Source organism: Anser brachyrhynchus (genome assembly GCF_964034855.1).
Source record: "Anser brachyrhynchus genome assembly, chromosome: 11".
Classification (NCBI taxonomy): domain Eukaryota; kingdom Metazoa; phylum Chordata; class Aves; order Anseriformes; family Anatidae; genus Anser; species Anser brachyrhynchus.
Genome location: NC_137706.1, coordinates 21756780 through 21772002, shown reverse-complemented (window position 1 = coordinate 21772002; position 15223 = coordinate 21756780). Strand labels below are relative to the sequence as shown.

Sequence of the window (15223 nt, the reverse complement as noted above, 5' to 3'; positions counted from 1 at the left end):
TAGTTACCATCAAGTATTTTTTGCCATCTACTTACTGCATGACAGTTCCCCACGAGGTACAGAGGAAATTTTATCCAGTAACTTCATGCCAACCAGCGTGTGATCCTGGCAGAGCTTAGCAAGCTGTAGGAATGCCTGACTCTCAGCTGCGGGGTTCAAAACTTGTTTCTGCCCTGTACGCAGAGAGAGAGTGAGTTATGCCAAAAGTGCTACCTGTTCAGGAGAGATTGGCTGCATTAGTAGAAAAACAATAAGAATAAAATAACCTCATCCACACTGACCTATGACTTGGAACTACAATTCTAAAGATGGTTTTGACCTTACTGCTGAATATCTGATAGTTCTACTTTGCCAGTTTGATCCACTGAAATCCTACAGAACACCCATACTGCTACTGTAATGAAACCTAGAATTTCACAAATCCAACAAGTGACTGGCAGTGACCCCGACTCATACTCTTCCACAAACCAGTTCAACTCACAAACTCAACAGAAAACTCTTCTTTATTTTTGTTTTCTGCTGGGCTAGTAAGTTGACTCTTCCGATGGATGTGAAACAAATCATCTAATCCAAGTGAACTGACACAAGGGGAGCAGTTAGGGTGCAAGTCTGCAACGGAGGGGCAGCAGAGTGGAAGAAAGTAGGGACAGAGGAAAGCACACCTGGACTCTCAAATCTCCATCACTGTTTCTTACGTAACTTTGTTGTTAATGCTGTGGCAAAGTAAAAGTTCCTCAAATACAAAAGCCCTCCAGATAAATTCTGTTTCAAGGAACATCTCTCATTTCTCAAAGGGGTAGAAAAAAAAAAAAGAAAAAAAAGAAAAAAAGGAGAATCTGGCCATGCTTTTCACATAAAAATTAACATAAGTCTTTCCAAGTCAGATGATGTGGGGCTTCAAAGATTATGATTAAAAAACTTTATGCCTTTTTTTTTTTAACCATGAAATTTACATCCATAAAAAATATATCAAAAAAACTTTAAGTATTGCAACACCACACTGGACACAAAACAGGCAACTAAATTTAATATCTGTATAAAACCTTTCAGAGCTGCCTAAACATTTCTGACTGTTATTAGCACTCAAGTATCTTGAGACCAAGGATTGTTTTTCAGATGCAAAGATACAATATTTACAAACCAAAAATGCTAAGCTGAAAACCAAGACTGAGCCCCTTTACTACCTTTGCCTTCTGAAGTTGCCAGTAATTCTTTTGTGATTTCTTCAGCCACTAACTCCGCCACAATTTCAGGCTGGAGACCCTGCGTGGTGATGAATGCCTGAGCTTTCCTGCATCTGTCCGGCTGGTGGGATGACAGAATTGCTCGAAGCACTTCTTCAGGGTCATGGGCTGACATTTCACTGTAGGAGCAGTTCAATTCCTAAGAAATACACATACACTTAGAAAAAGGTACACAGCAAAAAATCCAGTCACAGAACATATATTGACCTGCAGTACATCATCCTAATTAGCTGATGCAAGAGGGAAGTGCTGAAGGAGAAGATAAAACCTAGCTTCAAAACACAAACATAACCTGTCCTTTTATCAGTTAACAGTGTCTTCATCTGTGTATCTTCAGTATTAATGTTTCTCCAGATCAGGAGAGCACGTACGTACCTTGTGTTTGAAGTTTTACACTCACAGAGCTGGTGCCAATGGACAGAGATGCATTCCTGAAGCAAATACAAATCTTAACACTGAAAATTGCTAAAAGAAAGAGAGGAATCTACGTATCCTCACAGACCATGATTTTTTTTTTTTTTCAATGCGTAACAGTTTTACTTATGGGGTTACTTTTCCTCATCTCTATACACCACAGACCCTCAGTGCAAAAGATACCCCAGTTTTTGCACTTGCTACATTTGAAAGAGGAGCCCATGAGGCTCTTTAGAGTCAGCTGTAACATGTTACAACTTCAGAAATTAATCTAAATATGTAACTCATTGACAATGATCATCTCAGTGACCTATTCAAAAGTATGGACAGCCAGCTTCAGGCAACATGGATGGTAGAAAAGGGAAGAAGCCAGTCATATGACTACTTCCTCCCTAGCTCAAACCTAAAGGATTCACCCCAAATGTTCGAGACATGAAAAATTCTGTAGAAAAAAACTAAGAACCTCTACGACAAAGATGACACTAATATTTTTGGCACACATACTGCTGGTTCTATTCAGAGTAAATTAATGCTACATTCCAAAACTACAGACCAAGTACTATGCAAAGGGGTCTGTACCCTCTAGAGGTACTCTGAAAGAAGTGTTCAGCAGCAGGCTCTGGCAAAAAGCAGAGGTTGGCTGCTGGCAGTCACGAAGGCTGAGGAGCAGAGAGGCAGCTAACAACACAGTCTGCTACTTCTCCTATCACTGCCTAGGTCAAATCACTTGGAACTTACTAGCCACTCCTTTGAGCAGCCTCTGGGTAAGAGCTGCCGCTGTGTGGAGCCCGCAGAGCACTTCTGTGCTAGAACTTCTAACGCAGCTGCTATCTGTTTGTCTGCTTCTGGGTCGGTGGTGATTACGAAGGCATGCCACAACAAAGGCCTAAAGCAAAGTGCCAGATGAACGACATATGCTTGAAAGATTACAAAAGAGGCACATCAAAAGAGACACAGGCTGAAATATAGCTTACTGGAGTGAGGTAGGGGGAGTCTAGGAGTTGAGTTCACTTCAACACTTCATGTCTAAGAAACATCTGGCCATTTTTCCACAAAAAGGACTGGTAATTTCCCTCTCTGAAGCTTATTTCAGGCACCTAACGAGTACTTTCAAAACTCCTTATGCTTTTCTCCATATAAACTTCCATAGCACAGCTTACTACAAACCATGTATTTCTTCAGTAACATTATTAGATACATACCTTAGAAAGTTCATATAAGCAGAGAACCTGTCTGCAGTAGTTTCTCCCATGAACACATTCATCTATGAGAGCCTTCAGACTGACAACAACCTGATCATCTGGAGCAACAATGTGTGTCCAGTCTTCTAAGCTTGATGCTGGAAACAAAAACCCTCTGAATTCCTTTCTCATGAAGACAGACAACAACAAGCCTTACACTTGGAGCAAGACTTCAGAAATCTTTAGCAAATACAACTTGCTGTATTCATAGATTGCTGTATTTATATATAGAAATACTTCCTCAGGCTTTGAAAACTGAATTCTTGATACCAGCAATTTTTTTTTTAATCAGTATACAAACAATACAGCAGGACACAAATGATCCAAAACATTCACACTATCTCAGATGTAAAATCTGTAAGCATAAGAGAGCACAGAAACAGGTTCAGCAATCTTCCTGATGGCTTAGTCCTCACTTGTTCTCTTCTATTCTGTCCTATTGTATTCCTATTAAGCTTTATACATGTTAGCATTAGAAAGTAATTTTCCAGCTGACAGCTTTTTCTTTCATATATCTTAAACATGCACACAATACTTTATATATAAACACTATTATCCTTAGCCTTACTACTACTAAGACACTAAACCCATTATAGTGTACAAAGTATTCAGAGAGAGACATGATGAAAGTGTTTCCTTGTTTCAGCTCCAGAAACACACTCAAAATTTACTGGAGTGTGTGTTCCAAAAGCAGGAACATAGATAATGTTCAGTGCTACTTTACCTGAACTGAATTGCGAACTATAAAAAGTGAATGGTTAAGCGACTCTGCTTGAAGCACATACAATCAATGTCTATTTCAAGACTTCAAATTCCTTTCAACAGAGAATTTAGGAACCAAATAAATAAGACACTGTCACAAAGACCTTATTTCCTGCAGAAATTCTTGGGAAACACAGAAACAAAAGAAGACACGTCCAGTAGAACTCCAACAATGGTATTACTTGTCAAGTGGCCGAATTGGTTAGTGTTACTTACTGCTTGGGATTCTGGTTTGCTGCGATGCACTGTTTTCATACATCTTCTCTATTGCTACAAGGAGCGTCTGAATATCTGCGTGTAATTTGTCTAGACCAGTCTCCCCTGAGGCCAGAGCTCTGCAATGCAATACCAGTGAAACATCTCTGTCATAGAAATGGAAATATCGACAAACACGGCTGGCTTCATGTACACTTCCTTCATCAAGAAGGCATCCAATCAAAAACTTGAGTGATTCTTTCTCATCATTAGTCAAGGTCTGTTCAGACTCTCTGAATTCAAGACCCTCTGGTTTTAAGTAGTTTGGTGTGTTCAGAGCAGGTAGCTTTGAAAAAGAAAACTCCTTAGCTAAGTTATCAAAGGTAAGATCCATGTTCACCATGCCATGGAAGGAAAGTCTTGACTTGCCTGACCCTTCACCTGCGGATAATGTTTGTTGTGTGATGCGACAAATCCAGATCTGCTTCTCTATTTCTTCCAATTTGTCCAGTGACACTGAGTCATTCTTGGCTAGCCAATGGCCAGCTAAGGTAAGCAACAGATGTCTCTCCATAATGCTGTTTATCTTCTCATGAACTGATGATTCAAACACTGTGTTTGCCTGATTCAAAAAAAAATCTGATGCAGCTTTGCTGGAGATTGAATTTTTCATGAAGTTGTCATTACATTTTTTCCAGAATTTAATTCTTGTCTGTTTTAGTTGCCACTCTCCAATGTCTCTTAAAAGATGTAGATCTCTTAGAACCTGCAAAAATTCAGAACGGTTTTAAACAGCTGTCTTTCAAGAGAAGAAAAAACAACACAGACACACCGCAAAGCTAGAATGCTGAAAAATTGAATTAAGATAACATGTCTCAATATACAAAAAAAAAATCCATCTAAAAAGAACCAATGAAACTGATTATATAGCAGTAAAAATAATAACAGAATAAGAAAAGATGTGCTGTCCTTTTCAGCACAGCACTTGTAGCCAACTTGTTCAGTGTACTTGCATTTAAAATAGAAAGTGATTTCAATAAGAAACAGTTTCAGGAAGGCTGAGAAGCTACGTTCTCAGTACTGCCAATAACAGAATTATTAAGAGGTGACTATCATTATTTAACTACGTTATACCTCTTGGGTAACTACATGATCCACAGGCAATTCAGCTAATTCTGCTACCTCCCGAGCCAGTGAGAACATTCCTTTCTCTTGTAGCTGCTCCAAAATTGATCTGCACTCATTCTGAAATGTCTCTGTATCGTAACTGGTTAGGATGGAGCGATTAATTGATACGGAGGAATCCTTCAGGGTTTCAATGAGTGCGCAGAGTTTCTTCACATAAGGGCCTGTTTCAAAGGAGTATAAACAATTAAAGGCAGTTGGTTTTTAAACGTGAGGAAGCTCTGCTGCTTATTCTAGCATGTGACCCTGCTGGAGAAGGAGAACAGATCTTACACTCTAAAGTTTTCATGGAGCCAAAAATATATTCTGAACCCATAACTAAAATACTTCTGTAGGTCATTTGTGTACTCCTCATCAACATACACTTGCACTTAATCATGCTCCCAAACAGACTTGCATAGAATGACATTTTCATTGCTGCAGTTCACCGTCAGAACCAATTCTGGTTACATAAATTCTTATACAAAAATGAAATATGAATACACTTCAGGTAAACATTTTCAGTCACTAAGAAAACATTCTATGTGGTCTTTAGGTTAAAGCAGTACTATCACCTGACAGAAGAAGCTGTATTTACCATCGAGTAGATTATCTGTTGCAGCAAACAGCTGTAAGAGCTTTCCTAATTCATATTCTGTTCTACATTGCTGCATCATCAATTCAAGAAGAAACAATGCTTGTGATTCCAGCCATTGCACAGGTAATTCTGAAGCTGCTGGTTCGTCTGAAGTTTTAAGCTGTGTATACAAAAAGAATTGTAAGTGTTGGTTTTGTTTTTTTTTTTGGCAAGTATATTCTGTATTTTGTTGGGAATCACACTGGTTATCAGAGGTGTGCCAGATCTAACTCCTTCTTTAGGAAACGATGAACTGCCTTCCCCAAGTGGGCACTTGCTCCATTGCCAATATATGCTTGAATTTGATTTGAAGATAGTAAATTTTATTACAGGGTGACCAGCAATTGCTCCTGATAACCATTGAGGAGATAAAAGGTGCGAGAAGGTTTCATGGGTAGATAAAATAAATTGTTAGCTTAATGGCTCCTGTCATACAGCTGTACACTTCATAAGCATATCCACTCTGCAAGCAGTACATAGGAAAAGGAAACTGATCTAGCCCGAGCTTGAATTGCAGGAAGGAAAACAACCATTTGAAAATGGCGTACAATGTTAGTCACCAAGATATTCGTGGAACTAGAAAATCATGACAGAAAGGAAAGAACTGAAATAATTTGCAAAAATATCTGTATGTGACAACCAAGGATACAGAATAAAACTACTTTGGTCCTCTTAAAACTGACTGCTAAATTAGTGGTCTAAATGGACTGTAGAACAGTAATTCAGTTCACTGTGTCATTTTCAAAGAAAAGTCCATACAATTTCCAACAACTGCTAGAGCTAAAGCACTATCACAGATATTTCAGAAACCTTGTAACATATTTAAAAATAGCTTTCTTTCTTGAATAGGTATTCCCTAGTCACTGGTTTATCAGCACAATAAAGAATAACGTATATTTACTCAACACAAATAATGCAATTTACCAATAGTGATTCTACCTTAGTAAATGCCAACTCTCAAACAGCAAACTGTTCATTCAAGGAAGTTGCAATTGTATTTCAATCTGCCCGTATCAACTTGGAACAAAATGATTTACAAAAATGCACTGCAGGTTTTGAACAAATTATCCAAAACAATTCTCCATCAACTACCAGCAATGAAAAGAATCTGCTGAAACCTGTTACTTCACAAGTCAGCTCCTAGACCCCTTTGTCCCTGCCCATGGCAGGGGGGTTGAAACTAGATGATCTTTAAGGTCTCTTCCATCCCAAACAATTCTACGATTATTCTAAGCGTCTTTTTCATTATTTTCATATATGACATTAGATGGCTATCACATTGTAATAGGGAGAAAACCACATGCAAAGAGTTTTACAGAAAATTAAATCTTACTTTTGTGAGCTGTTCCTGAAACTTGTCCAGTTTGCTTTTAGCTTCATTGTATTTTTTACAGTTCATACACAGTTCATACATCTCCAGTATATGCAGTAAAGGGGAATCCTTTAAGACACAAAAATAAATTATAACTCTTTCCTATAAGTACCTCAATAAAGGAACAATTTGTGTTCCTCAGTACCAGAACAATAAAGTTCACATTTATTAAAATTGCTTTCAAGCTTGAGATATGACCTGCAAGTTTGTAACTGTTGGAAGAACTTCCTTTCAACGATATTCTTCCTTGGACGGGATTTTCAGTACATTACACCCAGGCTACCTAGGCCACAAATGCCAAGACGGAAGGGGAATCTATATGTGTTCTCCTCTCCAAGAACATTTAAGATACACTCAAATATCTACAATCACTAAAAATTACATGACCTTACCTTTAAAAATAGCTGGAAGCCCTTTATAAGTGTTTTACTTTTTTGATTCCTTAAAAACACTTTCCAGATAAGTGATAGGTCATGGAGATCCCATATGTGATTTTCTACTGATGTCTGAATATGGTTTGTTGCTTCAGATCTGGTAACATTATCCACAGTAGTAATTATCCAGACACAAAGACAATGAATAATGTTGGCGTCCTGTCAAATAAAAATTATGCTTTTTTTAAAAGCCAGATGACACGTGTCACTTCATTGCGTATAAGTTGTCTAAATGTGTCATACTAATCACAACAATTACTACAACAACTGAGAAAAAACTGATGAATGCAACCTGCATATCTACTATTTAAAGTAGCTATGCACAATAAAAATGTCTTAATTGTTTATAATTTATTCCTCTAAAAGATAAGCAACTTGATCAATACTTACTTGGAAACATGCTGCTAAAACACTCAGAATGGGAGCATGCTCTCTCAATCCTTCAGTCAAAAGGTAACGTGAAGGGTTGGAGTTCTCTTGACATCGAAAAAGGATTTGAAAGAGACTACCCACATGTTTGCTCTTGAACATACTGGCAGCACTGTTTTCAAGACTCCCTGTATCAGCACATGAAAACGGTAACTTCTCCAATGCCAACATCAAGTGATCTTGTAAAATGGGAGTGAATCCGTGAAGGATAGAAATGACCTAGGAAAACAAAACCAAGAGCATCTATACAGAGCAAGATCCAAAGACAATGAGGGAAGGATGACTGAAGCTTTAAATATGCAGAAAAGACAAGCAAAACATTCTTTAAATTTGATTTTTAGAACATTTCTGGAGAGCTAGAGAAGAGAGCATGTTCTGTAGGTGTGAATTATTCTAATAAAATATTGAAACTCCTCCTCTTACTTGAATCTAAAATGCCTTTTGAAAAAACTCATTTTTCTCATCTCATATGATGAAAAAGAACTCATGTCTAGTTAGATGCTTTTGTGTAATTATGTAATTTTGTGAAAGTAATGAAAAGATCCAAGTAAAAAAAAAAAAAACAGATCTGCTAAGTATCACCTAAGCTGCAATTTTCCAGTTAGCTTCTTCCTATTACCCTTCCTAAATTGCATACAATTTTTAACTACCAGTAGTATTTTATTTAGCTTAAATTATGCTTAAAAACAAAAACGGAAGAGCTGGAGTCTCAAAAGTTAAAATATATTTACATGAAAACAATGTAACTTTTGGAAGGAAAGATGAGTAGCTTTATTAAAACTTAAATTGAACATATGGTAACCATCTCTCCAATTAAAAAAAAAAAACATTAATAAATGATTAAAAAAAATTAAGCTGTATGAATGTGTCATAATTTCAACTAAATTTAACAAGAAAGTGAAGTCTCTTTTTTGGCAAATACTCTTATGCCCAATCCACTTCAAAAGAGACACTCAAATCACTTCTCTCTGAAAAATGTTTTCTCTATTACTGAAACGGGAAGTTTCTTCCTAATCTTCTCCTTTAATAGTTAGCTTTCATGCCCTTGGAAGCACATTATTATATCTGCTGAAGATTCAGTTCCTTCTGGAGTCAATTTCCTTTATTTTGTGTTAGCTTTTCACATACCAAGAGGCAGAGAAAAGTAAAAAAGTCAGGAAATCCAGCTGTAAAGGAAGGGCTATCATAAACAGAGGATTACTGAGCATCCTGAGACAAATTCTAACTCCCTGGAAACTGATGAGGCTTCAATTTTTTGCTGTCTACACAATGCAATATTCTCTTGTTAAAAGGATCCCTTTTTCCTTCTACTTTTTTACTTTCCAAATTTTTGTATTTTTTTTTTTTAGTGCTTCACAATGAGCTTTCTTGAAAATCTCATCTTCATTTAAACCCATACACAGATAGCTTACCTCATCTGGCTTGTAGCTGTACAGCTGGGTTTGGATGATGAACTGCAGCCAGTCGTCAGATTTAGCACATTCCTTTAGGTACGATGTACTCAGCCTCGTGTTATGGAGTTTGCAGAACTGCATTACCAAAGACCACTGCCTTCTAGAGTCACTAGACGTCCTGCATCCAATTTAAAGATAACATTAAATCAGCATTTCTAATTTTGCCTCTGTGTACTTTATCTAAAAGCAGAAACAAACCAAACAAAACAACAAAAACAAAAAAAAAGTGAAAAATACATAAGAACAAAATTTTAAGCCTCAACTGTAATAAACTGATATTTCTACCAGCAAAATAATTCAACAATCTTTTCTCTTAAGCATGCCCTGAGGAGCTGTTAGCCAAACATGCTGACAGAACTTCCTTACTCTTGCCAATATACATCTACTACCCCTGCTATTTGAAATACCAAGATTGTATGCTAAACTCAAATATTGATGTTCATTTTACTGTAATAAGACTCAGATCTCTTTCATAATGTCTAAATACACAGATGGTAAAATTCAATGCTCAATTTCAATTTGTCAGCATAATCCTTTAAGTTATATTTTCCTTACTTCTTTATTCCTTGATGTTTCATTTCATCCCAAAAGGCTTCTTCTAAGGAGATAAGAACTTCCTCTGTTGCTGCTTTTTCACCATCAGCCAACTTTGTTAACTTTTCAACTGTTTAAAAGAATATATTATTATTTCTGAGATTAGAATAAGGGTAATATTTTCAAAAGTACCGGAATTAACAAGAAGCACAAATCCTATTAATGTAAATGCTTCAATAACTGCCAGCAGTTTGGATAAAAAGACACCTGCAGATGTCTACTCAGTAATCCAACTTTCTAAAATTATTCCTAGGATAAATTTAATTTCCTTACAGCTTTGAACATCTGATTGTACTGTAGCTGTAAGACAGATTTCAAGTACTAAAGAGATTTGGTAATGTCCCTTTGTTTAATCTAGTTATATTACAACATTAGGTGGAACCTTACTAAGCAATTAAATTGAGCCTCGGGCAGCTGTTTAAAAGTGAGCATTAGTCTTCCTGCCTTATTTAGCATGCCAGGTTCAAAATGCACCTCCAGAACTAGTAAGAAGCAGGAATATAAGAACAGCAAAAGTCTTAACTCTTCAAAGGACAGAAATGCTCTCATTGCATCCCTAAGAAGTTAAGCACCATCTTTCAATCTCTCTTTATCTCTTCCTAATAAATAAATAGTACCCTATTTTAAAGTAAACAAAAGACGTGCTTACCCAAAGATTCTCTTATTTCGTTGTGCTGAGATTCTTCATTTCTGGTTTTGTAACTGAATATCATGTTTGCAACTTTAATGTCGACTCTCAGTTTCAGGCTGTTGAGACCAAGCAGTTCCAGAAAACAAACACAGGCTGCTCCTACTGAAGGTATGTTGAAGAAAGAAAGGCCTAAAATATAGGCTTCATTTCCTGCTTGCTGAATCCTGAAACAAAAAAGAAGTCAATATGCATGATTTTTAACCAATTTTCAAACACAAATATTCCCTATGTATGGTTTACTAAACACGAAGACTTTATTAGCACGGGAAATATTTACAAACCAAGTTGCACATTTAGAAAAATGTAGTTATAAAAACAAAGTCCCATATATAATAAATGATCAAAAGACAAGCAGAGTTTACAATTTAATAAACTTTTAAAAAACTGAAGGCAACACAATCGATATTAAAATTAACAAAAAATGCCTGAGAGCAGTTTTGGTTTTTTTTAATTATAAAATGTCCCATTGTAGAATTTACAATCCAAGCATTGCAGCATCAAGAACCTTATTTGCAGACTGTGCTAAGTGAAAAAGACAACCTAAAGGCTTCAACAGTGGTTGGCTCACCAGATGTCTGAAATTTTTCCATAATGGTAACTGAAAAATTCATGCACGCTCAGGTCTTACATTAAATCGATTTTCCAAAGTATTAAGCACTTCAGCCTTCATTAAGGTATGCTTTCCTTTTTGCCCAAATCTTAGCTGTTCAGATACGAGAAACTGATTTGTATATCATGTATATCAAAATCATGAAAGGAAACAAATAGTGACTAATACACAAACAAGACCTTCTAGAAACAATTAGTGATTTCCCCTGATATCACTACTGAATAGGAATTGTAAATTTAATGTATTTATGAAGTATGCATAATCTGACTGCATTCTTTTGAGCACATGATTTTGAAGCTTCAGACAGAAAAGTTAACTCTTTCAATCTCTAATATATTATTTTTCTTGTTTAACTGAAGAAGTGTCATCTTTAGGAACTGTCAAAGCAAAGGGGCACCTTTTTTCTACAAAGTGATCTAGAGGCTAAGCTCCCTAGAAGAAAACGCTACCTGTGTTCAATATGACTGGAACATTCTTTATTCCTTGCTTTCATTATACAAACTTTATTCAGATTTAAAATGAAGATTTAATAATAAAGCTCACCACCTTTTAGGTGATTATTTTATTTCCATCCTACCTGACGTTAAACTGAATGGATTCCCAGGACACCTAAAATTTTAAGTGATATAGTGAACACCACTTTTTTCCACACTGCTGGGAAGTATTAAAGCTACTCCATGTGCTAGATTGTAACTCCCACAGAACCATCCAACTAACATTTCAGAGAAAACTTACAGCTGTTTGGGAGATTTGCTTTTTACTAACTGCTGGACCAAAAATGTACCAAAAGCAAATGCTGGACGTCCGTGCTGCAAATAGTACAAAAAATCCAGTCGTTCCATTATGGCATATTTGTTCACCAGTTCAGGGGATGAAAAATGAGGAAAGTCACTTGATGTATCTAGAAAGAATATTATCATTTTTATAAGCTGATAAACAATTGAATTAAACATAGAAAATGGCTTTCAGCTACTAAACATGAGATGACAATCAAATACCTCTAACGCTTGTTCTAATTCAAATTTCAGCATTCCCAAATCCCACTGAAATTCCAATTTTTGTTGTAAAATCAGAACTCTAGCAGTAACTTTTTCTAATAGCCATGGGCAAATCATAGGCCCTCAACTTGGTTGAAGAACAAAATACTGCTTTTCTACTTCATAATACATTTAGAAAAAAATTGTATCTGTAAAGAGCTTAGTGGAAAAAAAGGTAACCTATCTAACCATAATTTAATTTCAAAACAAAATTTTAGTAAAATACACTTTTTTTTTTTGTAAAAGGAATGGCCTTTTATATTTATCCTTCAGATCACTCCACTGGAAGCTATTTCATCCTAGGATCTGTCTAAAAAAGCACATAAATCTTGAAATTAACTTACCTGATAGAGCAAGAGTATTTGTTGACTGCCAGCCAAATAATTTAGTTGGATCAAAAGGCACTAATGTCTGAAAGATTAGACACAAAACATATTAAGACAGCTTAAGCTTTTCACATCTGACCAGTCTAGAGAATATTTTAGGGACCTATAGTAGCAGATTGTCAAGAACTGCCTATGCTGCTATCAATCAGGGATTTATCTGGTGCAGGCCTCTCTCAAAGGTACATATTTATCTACTCTGTAGGATCAGAATGCAAACAAATGCAAGAAAATGCTTAGATTTTAGTCTAACAAAACAGGGAAAGAACATGTTTAAGCATTCTGCTAAGCTCTCATTTTAGCAAAGCTACCACTTTCCTGATAATGAGTAATTTCTGTCATTTCTTCCAACTTGCAGTTTATTTCATACAGTAAAAGACATTTGCCCAGAAAGATGTCATAACACTCCACGAGACATTATTCTTTAATTCTAAACTTCAATTTCCCTTAGACAATTTAAAACATTTTACTTTTTGTAATACTAAACAACCTGTCTACTGAATGCAGCAAGAATATTACTTCTCTGACATTCTAGAACTGCCACACGCCACCTCTGCTGAAGTTAAACACTGCAGATGTTTAAAAAAAAAATCAGCCAGATTCAATATGACCAATATTTAGCTACCATTTAAAACATGTTTTTAATGAAGCTATAAACTTTAGGTCCAAATTAAGGATTCCGAGAACACAAGATACAGTCCCTACGCTCCAGGCTTTAGCTGAAAACAAACTTCTCTTTGTTCTAACAAACAGCTCTATTGAGAAACATTTTGCACACCTGAACAAGATGGTAAAGAGAGATGTCAGGTGGCAAAACTCCACGAGAAGTACATGGGGGAAAGAGAGCAGCTTTGAGCTTGGGGTAAGGACTCAATGCCATTTTTAAGAGCTGTGGATCAACTTTCTTTAGAGGTTTTTCCATATCTTCATTCCGAAGAACCTAAATTGAAAGGGAAGCAAAATTATTGAATTAGGAAGAAGAAATTGCATTAAGATTTATAAACTCTCATTTGTGGAAATTTGACAAATAGTAACAACACAAAGAGCATCATTTTTCCCCAAAAAAATCTTGTAAGCTATATTAGACACATAATGTTTTAAGTTACTCTATGTATGCTCAGCATTTTAAAAATTTATTGTTTTTTTTTTTTTCAAACTTGAACTATTTTAGGAACACAAGTGTCTATAAACACTCTCAGCTGTAACTCTTATGAAGAAGCTAAAGATTCCAAGTCACAGCCACTGTGTCTTGCTATTTCTAAGCCACATAAGATCAAACGCTCTACCCTTGAGAGTTAACATTTGGTCAAGAAATTGAAACATGCAATACCAAAACCAGATTTTCATATGGGAAGACAGTGTTTGTTGTTGTTAGTGTGTTTTATTTCTATCAATTTATTCCTTTGAATTTTCAACACCATGCGAGAATTTCTTCAAAAACCTGTCAATAATTTGTTCCACACGGTACCTGATCAATACCTCCAGGTGCATACATTGTGGTAGCAAGTGCTAATAGTGTACGTCCTTCCAGTAGCATGCTGCTCACACTGGCCTGATTACTAGGAATCAAGATCTGAGCATTTGCAAGACTAGCTTGAAAAATCATCTTTGGATCTAGAAAGGGAAAAAAAGTGAGAAGTAATTTACTATAAAAAAACAGCATTAAATTAATAAATTGTACATTATAACTTCTACAAATATAAAAAAAATATATTTTTATTTTTTTCTTGTTAATAGTGACTTTTTCATAACTTACAAAATACAGGTAAGACCTTCCCATTTTCACTAAACCTTCCCTAATTTTATGCCACAATTTTACTTGCACGGATTGGTTTAGATAGTCCTGCATTTTTCCATTTTATTAGTTCAATTCTTTACCTTACGTACTGCTAAAACTTTTCTAAAAAAAAGCATGCATCACTTGAACATTTTTATCATTTGTTAATGTATGCCTCTAAAAAAGATGAAAGGTTTAAAAAAAAAAAGGCGAAACGAAGTAAGCACACAAACTCCATGGATTTTCAATGACAATAACTAACAAAATGTCTTGGTCCAAGCAAACACAGAGCTCAAGGCACACAGAAGTCATAATGCAGCACAAGAACTATGTGAAGCTTTAATATTAACCGTACACGCATTTTTGTGTCTATTCTCCTTCTGCTCAACCTTTTAGGAATAAAGTCAAATTGGATGCAATGATGATCATACACAAACCAATTCTGACATATCTCCAGATCTTTATGCACATTTTAAATAGAAATTATGATCTGTATTTTAGAGATATGGAACCGATCGATGCACATATAAATGATTTGCCATGATGAAAAAAAAGTCTACAGCAGAGCAGAGAATTAAACCCAGATGTCCCAAATACTTGGCTAGCAACTTAAACCTCAGACCACCTGCCGAGCAAGACCAGACTCCTACCTCGTGGGTTACTGGCAACCCCTCGACACTGCACGAGAAATTCAAACCAGGGATGTGCTTCATGCAATTCCTTGTTATCCAAAATAGGGCAATTTGAAGGGGTCAAACTGGAAAAGAGAACAGTAGCAGCACAGT

The 15223-nt window shown here is 36.0% G+C and overlaps 1 protein-coding gene across 1 annotated transcript in view; it reads right to left on the bottom strand.

Moving 5' to 3' along the window:
• SPG11 (SPG11 vesicle trafficking associated, spatacsin) overlaps window positions 1-15223 on the bottom strand; it is a 35607-nt gene that overhangs the window by 8017 nt on the left and 12367 nt on the right. The window contains exons 17-33 of the mRNA XM_080551564.1: window positions 15089-15195; window positions 14130-14275; window positions 13440-13601; window positions 12623-12689; window positions 11977-12142; window positions 10590-10795; window positions 9902-10010; window positions 9305-9464; window positions 7854-8111; window positions 7422-7622; window positions 6991-7098; window positions 5619-5778; window positions 4991-5205; window positions 3878-4622; window positions 2861-2997; window positions 1185-1383; window positions 36-173 (exon numbers count right to left, since the gene is read on the bottom strand). Of these exons, the coding sequence (XP_080407690.1) occupies window positions 36-173; window positions 1185-1383; window positions 2861-2997; window positions 3878-4622; window positions 4991-5205; window positions 5619-5778; window positions 6991-7098; window positions 7422-7622; window positions 7854-8111; window positions 9305-9464; window positions 9902-10010; window positions 10590-10795; window positions 11977-12142; window positions 12623-12689; window positions 13440-13601; window positions 14130-14275; window positions 15089-15195 (3284 nt within the window). The remainder of the gene's footprint in view (window positions 1-35; window positions 174-1184; window positions 1384-2860; window positions 2998-3877; window positions 4623-4990; window positions 5206-5618; window positions 5779-6990; window positions 7099-7421; window positions 7623-7853; window positions 8112-9304; window positions 9465-9901; window positions 10011-10589; window positions 10796-11976; window positions 12143-12622; window positions 12690-13439; window positions 13602-14129; window positions 14276-15088; window positions 15196-15223) is intronic.